This window comes from Grus americana, chromosome 14 (assembly GCF_028858705.1).
Source record: "Grus americana isolate bGruAme1 chromosome 14, bGruAme1.mat, whole genome shotgun sequence".
NCBI lineage: Eukaryota > Metazoa > Chordata > Aves > Gruiformes > Gruidae > Grus > Grus americana.
In genome coordinates, this window is record NC_072865.1 from 21,490,205 (window position 1) to 21,502,377 (window position 12,173).

A 12,173-nucleotide genomic window follows, 5' to 3' on the forward strand; every position below is an offset into this window, starting at 1 on the left:
CTTGGTTTGACCTAGACAGCTAGCTTGTAGCTTTATCTGTGCCAACAAATAGGGCAAGCACTTTGTCTCCCTCAAATACACACACTCCGATGTACTACAGACATGTGGGGCTGAACTGCACGCAATCACCTTACAGCCACAGGTGCCTAGGAAGAGCAGAAGATGATGTACATCATGATGCTTGCCTGTGTCACCTAACAACCTGTGCTGCCTGCTTCATGGGAGAGGGAGCAGCCCTGCAGCAGAGCTCTGTGGCACTTCGGGGAAGATGAGCATCGCCTTTCCCACCAGCTATGACCAATGTCTCATTCTCTGGGATGTCTCTCTGACTAATAGGCAAAGCCTTTTGTTGCCTACTTTATAGGAGCCTTTAACACACACTGAATACCACTCATGAGACCACAGAGGGAGTCCCACATTAGACCCTCTGTTTTACTACTTTTCCTTCCATTTTAGCCATCTTATCAAAAACCATCCTGTGTATTCTCATGAGAACATCTCTCTGCTTTCTACCCCAAGCTTTTATGTCAGGTCTGCGTCATGCAGTCACTCTATTTAAAGACTTGTAACACTGCCAGCTTTAGAAAGAGGTCCCAGTGGCCTATGTCGCTGAAGGGAAATACAATTCCTCTTATGTGGAAAATAATCATTAGCTTTGGACGTAGTTGCAAAGTTACATGTGTCATCTGAGAAGGACTTTTCTTTGGGCTGTGCAAATCATCATCTATAGGAAGTCCTTTACTGGCATCTTTTTAACACCCTGACATGCTGTTCTACTGGGAGCCACGGCGCAAGGACACAGCGTGAACATCTCACTAGTTATATTAGTAAATTAAAAGCACTTGGAGACAACTTGGTACAGCTCCCAGGATACAGGCGCTGCCCTGTTTTACAGGATGCGATCAAGTGTTCAATTGCATGAGTTTAGGCCCCATGAGGACAAATTTTTAAATGAATGTTGACAGTATGCAAAGATCTCTTGAATCCCTCTAATCCTAGGTCTCCCCTAATCCACTGTGCAAAGCCAATTATTTGGGCCAACATGTTCTGACATGGGTGCCTAAACAAGAGGCTGATTCAGAGTGGTGCAAAGCTGCCTTGACTCCCAGTGCTGTACACTCTTCTGACTTTTCTCAAGCCTCTTAGAGCAACCTGGGCATCGTGGTCCTCGCTGTGTGATGCCTTGGGAGTCCAGCAGCATCCAAGAGACAGCAAAGCACTTCAGGGCCTCCAGGGCCTGTTGCTGCCTGGTGGCAGTTGGGTTCTGCATCTTGCTGGAGACTTACGATGGGAGCCTGATGAAGGGGGTTGGGTGTTGGGCTGCAGCGCCCGGTCCAGGATCACGTTCCCCACTCCCTCCGCAGAGGCAGGTACAGCAACACTCGGCAAAGGGGCGAGGTGGGCTCCTGCTACCACTGCATGCAACTCCAACAAGACTGCCCCCAGCCATTACTTTCTCTCAGCTGTCTCAACCCTCATTGACAGAACACACCACTTGTTTTATAAACCACCCTATGACAGGCTTGTAGCTATTGCTGCAGAGTGAACAGGCAGGCAGCATGTGTTGAAAGCATCTTGGAAGAGCGAGGCTCTAACTCAAAAGTCCTGTAGAAAACACCACCCTTGCACACCTGCATGCTGAGGCTAACTGCCAGTGCAGGTCTGAAAGCACTGATGAACGCGCTGCCTTCAGCTGCCGGAGGACAGATATTCTAATGATAATTGGCTGCATTGCAATCTCATATGCACAGCATGTTTCACTGTGTGTCATAACTGGAAAAATACACTACAGGATTAGAATATCACCTATGTATGTGATCTTTTACAGATTAAGGTTTTTAAGTCCCAAAGATACAAACTAGTAAGTTATTAGTGACACAAAAGGCTAATGAAAGGGGGCACACCTGACAGATTCATCTCCAAAAGCAGGATGACAGACATTTGGTCTTTTACCTGGAACTGGAGAGGAATGTGAGCGGAATAAAAAGCAATGCTGGTATTTATAGCATATCAGCTATATCAAGGTGAAAACAAAGAGAATTATTTTGTTTTAATGTGCAAGACTGTTGCATTGTCAAAAGAACTTATTTTTATTTTCCATTAGAGTTTGTTGAAATTCTCCTGGAGTCTAAGATTCTTTTGAAAAATCAAGAGCTTTTTCTTGCTTTTCATACCCCAGACCAATGGTGTCTCCACATTGTGCTGTATCATGTCAGGTAACAGACTTGGGGACAGGAATGAAGGGTAGAGACGAGGATCAGTTTTAATGTGGAGCACAGCCACAGCAAAGAGAATTTCCTTGTTCCAGGAAGCACTGAAACAGCCAGGGAAATACCTTGTTTCACAGCATTAGTCACGTGCCTTTTAATTCACATGGGTAACGCCTGTGTGCTAGAACTGAACTGAAGGATGTAAAAGAGACTAGACCTTCCTTCATCTGCATGTGGCAAAGATGATCAGTCCATCTCTGTTCTATTTTATTACCTTCAAGCGCTACTGAAATATCTCAAAACTGCCGAGGAAATTGGTTTTTCAAGTTTGTGTTCTTCCTCCCGGAGGGCAGTACTTTGTTCACTTGAGGGCTGAGGCACGTTTTTACAGAAACACCAAGTAGCGGCATACGAGGAATTACGTTGTGCACAGGAGTTTTGTATCATGTGCCCTGCTGCCCTTCCGGGCAGCGTGTTTCCTGGGGATACCAGCCCCTGGGAAAGCCCTGCCGTGTACGTTCACAAGGATGCCTGGCTGCCAGACGATGCCATTCCTCTGGAGGAAGGCACTGCCCCGGGCTGTTTGTTCAGTGAAAGGGCCAGGGTCACTGACAGATCCCATCATTTCACTGCAGTGCAACCCTGTTGACATTTCTTTACTCCAGGGGGAAAAACTGCCTCATTGTCTTTTCTGGCCCGCAGCACATATGACTTAGCCACTCACTAATTATCTCCTGTAGTGCCAGTGGAGGAATAAGCCATGGGGAATATGCTGTCTGCAAGCTCTGGGGGATAGGATTCACAAGGAGACCTTCAGCCTGGCCAAAAGAAGATCCCCAAAAATACCTTTCTGGCCAAGAGAAAAGAGTCCCACAGAGGGCAGTTTGGAGCAATGAGTAAATCATCCTCTTCAGTGCCAATCTCCGGACTACAATGGGAAACAAGGAGATCAGCCCTTGGCCAGGACCTACACAAAGAACCTGGCAAATTCTGGCTGCGAAGGACAGCCTCATCTGCTGTAATTTAGGCATCTCAGAGTTAGACATCTAAATGTGAGCTTGGGCCCTGAGGCCTCCAGTATAGTCAGAGGAAAAGAAACAGGCACTTCATGTTAGCTAAGGAGGAACTTTTCACGACAGGAGTCATGTTCCCACCAGCAGTTTGGTCAATCTTGAATCGTTTTTCTCCTCTTCCCTACTGCCAAGTGGAAATAGGACCATCTTCCCAGGTCACCTCCTCGTAAAGCCATTCATGTCAGAGTGTGCGAGCAGGACAGCAGCTGCCACGAGCTGCCTCCAAGACACCTACGTTTCACCATGGACTCAGCATTCCCTATGTGAGTCCAGCTGCTTCTGCATCATTCAGGACAAAAATAGCTCTAGGATTACTACTGTTGTAGTATTTTATCAGTCTTCTAAAAATAGGGTAGCTAACACATAAGTAATAAAGAAGTCAAGGAATTGGCTGATGAAGAGAATTTGAAGACTACACCATATGTGGCCTCTAAATTGTCAATGAAGAACACTGCACATAGTAAACACACCTGAGATCCTAGGGAAAGGAAATTCCCAAACATGACCCTTGCAAAGGACACACTGAATACACTGCCGTGGTTACCTATTAACTCCATTCCTCTCTGTTTGCACAGAGAGCTGGTGGCAGGAAGCATACCGATATTGCAGAGAGCAGAAGGGCCAGCAATGGCTGTAATGTGTGCTGCTTACACTCCTGCCAAAGATTTAATTGGTGCCTATGTGCTGTCCTGGCACTCTGCATGGTGCTGCATTTGTTCTGATAGAGCAGGTTAATGATTGGCAAGAAGATTCAGAATGTCCAATTCTTCAGCTTACAGTCAAGAAGTGTTGTCCAGCAACCGTCAAACATCAGGTAGCCCCACTGGTTGGGGCAGGGGGTCTCAGTGCCCTGGCCTCGGGGAACACATTCATCTTCCCCAGCACACAGTGGGATAAAATCAGGTAGAAGAGATGACTGCAATGCAAAGCAGAGTGCGGATGGCCTTGGCAAAACACCTCTGTCCAGCAGGGCAGAAGTGGCAGCCAGGAGCATCCTCTCCTCTGCACAGCCAGATGGAAACCACCCCGATCGCTTCCCTGCCCTTCAGTGACAGAGCAGAACAACTGAGCTGGGCAAGCTGACTGTGCCTTGCAGTGCTTGAGAAAAACAAGTGGCCCTATGCTGGCTGCTATACACTCTAGGGCATGATCTGGCTAGCTCAGGATTAGCTTCAGACACAGCAAATTGGGAAGGGGAAGAAAAATGTCCTCAAGCAAAGCAATCAAATAAGAGGGGTAAGGACAGGAAGGTTGAGACTTTTCAGCTCAGCCATCATCCCTTCTGCAGTGGGCGAAGTCCTCCATCCTCCTCCCCTCACACCATCATCTGCCCCGCTCAGTGTTTGACCTGCTGGGACTGGGGGAGACAGCTCATGTTCTTGTGGGTGCCCAGGACAGGACCAACCATCCCCTGACCCCCTCTGCCTGCTCTCTCCTACCCCTCTCCCCAGACATTAAAGTGCTGTTCTAATCTGAAAAGCAGATTTGGCCCTTCTCTGCTCAGCAGTGCTGTTGTCTCTCTGTGCCCAGGCTTAGGACAGGCTTATTTTAAAAAGAAAGACTCGACCAGTCCTCACTCTGCAGAGCTGACACTGACACTGGTATCAGAGCAAGAGCTGGACTCCCTTCTGGGTCACACAGCGTCAACAGAAGGGGAAAAGATCGATAAGTACACTCCAAAGAGCAGGGTCACTTGTGCAAGCCCTCTCCATTCTGAAATTCAGCCTGGGGCCACATCGCTGAATGGCCACGGATGTTCCTGCAACGGGAAGAGGTGTAGGACAACAGTGGCAGCATAATGCAACCACACACCAGTCCTGGAGTGGACTTTGTGGCCTCTCTGCTGAGAGGCAAACCCCTGTGTGCTGCTGCTCTTTCTGCCAGGCAAGTCTGCGGCAGCTCCCAGGGTGTGAGATCAATAAATACGTAGAAGCTGAGTTTTGGGTTAAGGCTGATGCACAGACCCGATGTCAGTGCAGGGTCCCTTGTATTACTTGTTCTGCAATTCAAGGCAATTGATCCATTCCATGAATGTTTCCTCCAACCCCAATGCCAGCATGTGAATTTCTTTGAGAAAATGTAGATCCTGGAGCAGTACTCAGAGGACAGCTCAGAGCAGGTTCTTTCCTTGCTCACTGTGATATCTCACCGGAGTACACCAGCAGGCTCCCAAAAGCCCGGGACCTCCCAGCACCAAATGTGGAACAGATACCTCCCTGTCCCAAAGAGCGCATGACCTCAGTTAAGAGACGAGACACCTCAGTCGGTGTGCAGCCTGGGCAGCATGCAGAGCTCTCACTATCTCAGCTCCTTCTGTAGCAGTCAGTGATGCTGAGGAGAAGTCACAGAGGTCCTAGTTTGGAAGCATATCACATATTAGATGGAGGCTGATAGGCTGGGCAAATCAGAGGCAGGACCAAAACTTCAGGGATTGCCAGAAGCTGAGGAGGAAGGCCTGAGAGGGCCTTTAAAGCAAAACCAATTAGCAGTTAGTGAATTAGGGGAGGAGGAAAGGGAAGTGCCATACTAAAAGCAGCTGTCTGGGGGGAGCCCTGTGCAGAGCACAGGAATGGAGATGAGCAGAGCCAGGCTGCAAATACTCAGATCAAAAAAAGCATTTGTGGGAACAGAGGTCATGGGAAAGGGACAGCACCTTCAGATGGACAGAGAACATCCCCTCCAAAAGCTCTGCGAAACATATCACCATGGTGGTACACAGGGTTGTGCAAGAGATTGAGTTACAGTTTTGGGGTTCCTTTCTGAGTTTGGAGCCTTTGTGATGCATGTCATTCTTTTCTTCCTGTCATTATTCTGCGACTGGTATGCATTACAGATCCTCACCAGTGCCTATGAAATGCCAGGGGGACCTGGTAAATTCATGTATACCTGGTATATTCAGGTATATAATGTGCTGTCCCAGATGAACTTCCTGGAGCCTCAGCCCTCCCCCGAGGCAAAGCATTTTAACTTAAATTGGATGAATGGGATTTCGGCTAATGTGTCAATGAGTGCTTCAACCTAATCTGTGACATTTTGCAACTGGAGTGGGCTAAGGTCTGTAGGGAGAGATTTATTTATTTTTTAAGCAGACAACTTCACTGGAAAAACCACACAAAATTTCAGGCACATAAAGTTCCTTCCACCTCTAAGTTTGCACGCACCATCAGTGGAAGCAGCCCAGCATCTGGCCGTAACTTGTGTAGCCACTATAACTCAGTGAAGTTTGATTAAATGCCCATTCCCTGAATCTCTTAGGAGCCCCAACTTGCAAAGTTGGTGGATTGTTCTAGCTCAAGACCCAACTGCTTCTCCTTTCAGTTCTCAAATTCCCTGGTTCAGTCCCAGGTGCATTGGCCAAGATGATGTCCATCATCTCCTTTAAAACAACAGACAAACAAAGGAGATGCTCTCCTTCACACCCCCCTCCAATAAAGCGCCTTCAGCAGCTAAAACCGAATCCCAAATATTGGAGAGTTATAATGACATCGTGAGAGTTAGCAAGGCAGAAGCTCCCCTGGTGATTATAACAACACCGGTGCTTGAGAAGAGTCTTAGCTTCAAGGCATCTGGAATTGCTCTTGCAATATCCATTGTCAAATGAGCTTTTTCCTTTGTTTAAAAATGTCAGCCTGAAGACCCCTGCCAGAGCGGTGGTATAGCCTGCTTGGGTTCACTCTGGCTCCCACAAGGCTTCAACAGTTCTCTTTGCCCCTCCTTGTCTCCAGGCTTAATTAGGAAATCATTTATCTTTATTGGCACTCTCTTTCCCCTGCTGCTTTGGCATTATTATTTTTTTTGCCTTCATTCCAGAGCAGTGAGCTGTACAGGGAAGACCACAGCCCCATTCATTGTGGGTGGGGAATAATCTACAGCAGGGAGTTCTACAAGGAAGACCCCAGCAATGAATCTGCCCCAACTAGCATCGCCTGAGGGACTGCTGTACAGAAACAGGAGAGGAGGGTATCCCTTGGCTCCACTTACAGGCTAACAATAGGGATTCCTGGTGATACTGAAAGTAGGACACTACTCCCAAGGGATGTCATATGGTCAGCCTGTCCCAAACTGAACTGCCAACCCTCTCCAATCTAATGATACGCCTACTTCATCACCCCAGCAATCTCTCTTGGTAAAAGAGCACACAAAGAGAAGAGGCTGTAAGGACAGCCGCAGCTTGGTGACTACCAGGCTCCTCGGACCCCCTCTGACTCCAGCTGAAGATCTACGTGTCTCAAGGCTGAGCCCTGAGCACAGCCTGAGGTGGGGTAGGTTCTCTACACCTCCTCAAACAGCAACTCCCTTGGCTTTCTCCACAACTGGCATTTGACCATTTGCCAGGATAGTCAGAGAGTCAAAACTCAACCTTAACTTCTTGGGAGCCAGCGGCCGCGATCAGATCTCAGATGCGCTCAGCAGAAAATGGTATCACTTTGGCAGCTCAGAGGGAGAGGCACTCGCTGTGCTGTACTTCCACTACTGCATGCAATTCTTTCTGGCTAATTTCTCTAGGTTCCCCATCAACTGTGTTTTATTCAAATTGTGCTGGAGATAAAATTCCAGCCAATAATTTCTTCCACCTTAAAGAGAAGTTTCCTCTTCGTGCAAGCCAGGCTTGCCCCAGCCTGTTACTAATTACAGATGGAACATGCAGTTCAGAAAGGAGGAATCAGAATTGTTCCCCTCCCTCCAGCAAATACTGATTGAAAAAAAATTACTCCTTTGCCTGATGGCACCAGAAGTTTTGCCGGTAAGTTTAAAAAACAGGAGGGAAGACAATTGATGGAAAAGCTGAAGAGCTGACATGCAGTTAACTGCTCCTCTCGTCCTTACAACGTATACTTCCCTTATTTTCAAAGAGATCTCCAACTCTAGGAAGGTCAGTGGGATCAGATGAAAACTTGATCACAAAAAAAAAGGGCTTCAGTCATGCTTTCTAGCTAGACATCTCAAGGGTCTTTGAGATCTCACACAGGGAGGAAAGCCAGACACAGAGTGGTAGAGGAATGAGTCACAGAGGGCAACCAGGTTCTTCTTGTCTCCCATCCTAATCCTCTGCATGTTGTCTAAGGACTGCAGAGTTGCAGACAGAGTCCAATGCAGAGCTGTGCCGAGTTCTGCTGGGGACTCACAGGGTCAAGGGGAACACTATGGACAACACCTCCACATCCTGGCAGGGCTCACTTTGCCTGGATCCAGCAGACAACTCTATTAGGTCTTTGGATCAAACTTTTAAAGAAATGATCCTGTGCACCTGGCCAGGTGCTGCATCGTCTGTGAAGCTTTTTGCCTTGTGTACTTTCTCTATGAAAGTCCCTCCCCAGTGCTCTATTTCTAGCCCTCTGGAAAGGCCACTCTACTCTGAACTGAAGGGAGATCAGTGTTATCTCTAACTGGAGCCAGATGTATAAACCCCATTATTCTTGGATTAATCATCATAGCGTAAGACTTCCTTTCTGACCTTTACAGTTTAGGATGCTTATCCTTCCCCGGAGTCCCTGCCTAACAAGCTGGAAGTAATGATGTACACCCATATCCCACATCCAGTTTTGGATCCTTCTACTAATCTCAGCCCCACTAGCTACTTAACAGAGATATGCAAACTTATGAGGGCTCCCTCAATCCTCAGCCTGCATCCACAGAGCAATTTTTAATGTTTATTGCATGCAGCTCAGACCAGAAGGAGGCAGGTCCATTGCCTGTGAGCACTCTGCCCTCAAGGTGTTTTCAAGCACTGAGACCTAGCAAACCCAGTGGAGAGGAGAGCCTGAAAGCTGAGGATGCCAGTCTGGGTGTGCACAGACCCATCCAGATCTGCTTGGAGAAGTGTTCCTGCACTGCTGACTGCTCAACAGGGGGCAAATGGTCAACACAGGGTTATCTTCTCAGAGCTGACCCAGCTCGACAGCTGCTTGAGTCTAGTCTCTGTAGCCAGGCCCCAGCCCCAGACAGGCAACCTCTCCACTTAACGGCATGTTTTAATGGCAGCAGGGAGCAGAATCAGGGATGGGAAGCGATTCTAGGGGCAGTTCAGTGGGAGACATTTTGGGCTCACACCTTTGCTGCCGAGGGAGCTTCAGACACTGGAGGAGGCAGGTGCTCAGCTTTCTTTAAAATGTTTATCCTTGGGCTTATTTTGCCAGCAGCAAGCATTTCTAGCACGCACATGTCTTTGGCCTGTCACTGGCAGGCTGTGAGCCAACGTGTTGCCATGGAAACTGGTAAATGCAAAATTATGACTTGACAGCAGTGTCCTGAGGAAAGAGGATCAATGTTCTTCCATATGTTTATGTTCCTGACCCAGGGAGTGCGTGTCCCCCCTGCACTGCGGTGGGTGGGATGCGATTCTGTCACAGCTTCGTGCTGGACACAGGGTGCCAGGAGGCAAGGAAGGACTCTGATCTCTGGGAGCGCAGCAGGGAAATGCTGCGAGAGGCACTTCTCGCCATCGCCAGGATCCCTCCCCAGAGTTTTGCTCAGTGTTTGGTCTGGGGCTGATTTCTCTCCAGCTCTGAGGGAAATAGCTCCCTAGCATCCCTGCGAGACCCCATGGTCCCACAAGCTGCCTGCCTGCAGGGATGCAGTGTCCGCTTGGGGTGGACCGGCAGCCTTCCCACGACTGGCTGCAGTGGGAGGTGCAGACCTTCCTCCAGGGCATCCCAGCTCCAGCACCCATCGGTAAACAACTGAGGCCATGACAAGGGCCACAGAAATACTGAGGGCAACAGGGCAAAGGGGAAGGCACAGTTCTGCGCCACCTCTGCTGCCTGCAAGCCCAGACAGCCCTTCCTGAGCAGTCCGCATCCACTAGATATGAGACACTTTTCCTGGATCTGCTGGTGTTTCCAGCCTAAGCCTTCCACTGACCACTTCTCTGCCTATCCCAAACAGCTGCGGATCCCACAGTTATTATGAAGGAGGCCAGCCATTCTGGGTGTGACTTTGAAATCAAAACCAACAGGACTGAAATTAAATTAGAGCAATTAACAATAACCCATTTGAGCACTAACTGATGTTGTAGTGGCTTCTAATTTTAAAAATTAATACTCTATCAAATCCATAATGAGAAGAGATGAGCTATTTTTCACACACTCAGACATAACACATGTCAGAAAAGAATTTGTTTCAAGATTTCCAAAGGGTCGGGCAGTTGCGAGCTGACTTTGTTGCTGGCTAGGTCAGGATATATACATGTCAGCATAGCCATGATTATGGAATAATTTTAAGACACATCATATGTAAATATGTGGCCTTGAAAAATATCAACATGGATCCATTTAAATCAATTTCCAGTGACAGCCCCTTAGCTCAGTCACTGGGGCCAATGTCTCCTGGTGTTTTTGCATTGCCCAAACGAGGCGGTCCCTGAGATGACACTCACTGTGGGCAGCTGCCCAAGAGCTTCGCTGTGTGGGGAGTTTGCGCCAGCCACAATGGAGCTGGTCCTGGGCGCAGCGACGCAAGGTCTTGCGTGAGACAACACCTCAGCGGGTGGCTACGGGCCCTACCCAGACTGTATCCTGGTGTGGTCTTGCATTCTTGGAATTGCCATAGACGCTTTCAAATCCACCTAAATTTAGGAGAGAACAAAGCAATTCCTCCCACATTTAAGCACGCCCTGTTGGCTGGTGGGGCGAATGCTGAGTTTGAACAGCTTCTGCACTCAAACCCCTGATCACAAAGCAGGATCCACCCCAGGTAACCTGACTGCCTACAATCAGTCTACAGCCAGCAGAGAAAAAGTTCTCTCCCCAGGTCACTGACATCTCCCCATGACACAGTCACCAAAGGAGAGCCCCATTAGAAACCCAGCATCTGTCCTGTGCACGCCTTGCTCCTCTTGCTCTGCTACTCTGGAGGAAACTGGGAATCTCACACACTCTCCCCAGCATGGTAAATGGGATGCGCATGGTCCTGCCACTCAGAGGAAGCACCTCAGTGTCGCTCAGCAGTGACTCGGAGAGCACAGCACCACTTCCAGCCAGACTGTCCCCGGACCCAGACACAGCGTTAGTGAGCAGAGGCACAGCAGCTCAGTAGCATACTTACTTCCCATTCCCATACTTGATCCGGATGTCTTTGCTCTTCTTCAGCTCTTTGCCATCTTTAAACCATTTGTAGGATGGCTGAGGGTTGCCAGCAGTCACTTCACATTTCAGTGAAATCTTTTCACCGACATGAACGTTTGGGCTTTTCAGTTTCTTCAGTTTGGGAGGGACAGCTACAAAAAGAGAAACCAGACAATGTGAAACCCGCCTCTTTCAGAGGCTGCACACCAGCGATGTGAGCCCACCGAGCCCCCTCCCCTGGGAAAAGCGCTTGCTGACCCTGCTGACGGCTGGAGAGGGGCTGCAGGCCAGCTGGTTTTACCAGCACACAGGCAGGGAAGGAGCATGGAGTCAGAAACATCCACGTGGAACAGAGGGAGCCCTCAGGTCTGGCTCGCTCTTTCTTTGCTCCACGTGGCCAGACTCAGCTGCTCCACGGCTGCCCTCACTCATGCAGGCAGGACCCACGTGTCTCCTGCTAGCGCAGGGGTTTGCTCTGCTCTCCAGGCTCTCTGGTCTCCAGGCCAGGGATGCAGGAGCTCCATCTCTTCGGAGACTATTTTTCCCTGTGTCCTGACATTGCTGCCAATGATTACCGACACCTCCATGACCTCTGCTGCTGCCGACAGGCATGCTGCCAATCCCACAGCCCCACAAACCACAGCCAGAGCACTTCGCTGCAGAAGGAGCCGAGGCAGGTCATGGGGAGCGGTCCCCGTGTGTGCCACGGGTGTTCGTGCCTGCTGCTAAGGCAGACGGTCATTGCACACAGCAGCATCAGCAGCAGAGCAACAGCCACTGCAAGGGGCTGCAATGAAAGCCTGCACATATAAAGGATGAGAAGGGGA

General features: G+C 49.1%; 1 protein-coding gene across 3 annotated transcripts in view; it reads right to left on the bottom strand.

Annotated features, from left to right (window-relative positions):
• NRG2 (neuregulin 2) overlaps positions 1–12,173 on the bottom strand; it is a 174,610-nt gene that overhangs the window by 53,451 nt on the left and 108,986 nt on the right. For all 3 annotated transcript variants that reach the window (XM_054841955.1, XM_054841953.1, XM_054841954.1), the window contains exon 2: positions 11,327–11,498. In XM_054841955.1, the coding sequence (XP_054697930.1) occupies positions 11,327–11,498 (172 nt within the window). The remainder of the gene's footprint in view (positions 1–11,326; positions 11,499–12,173) is intronic.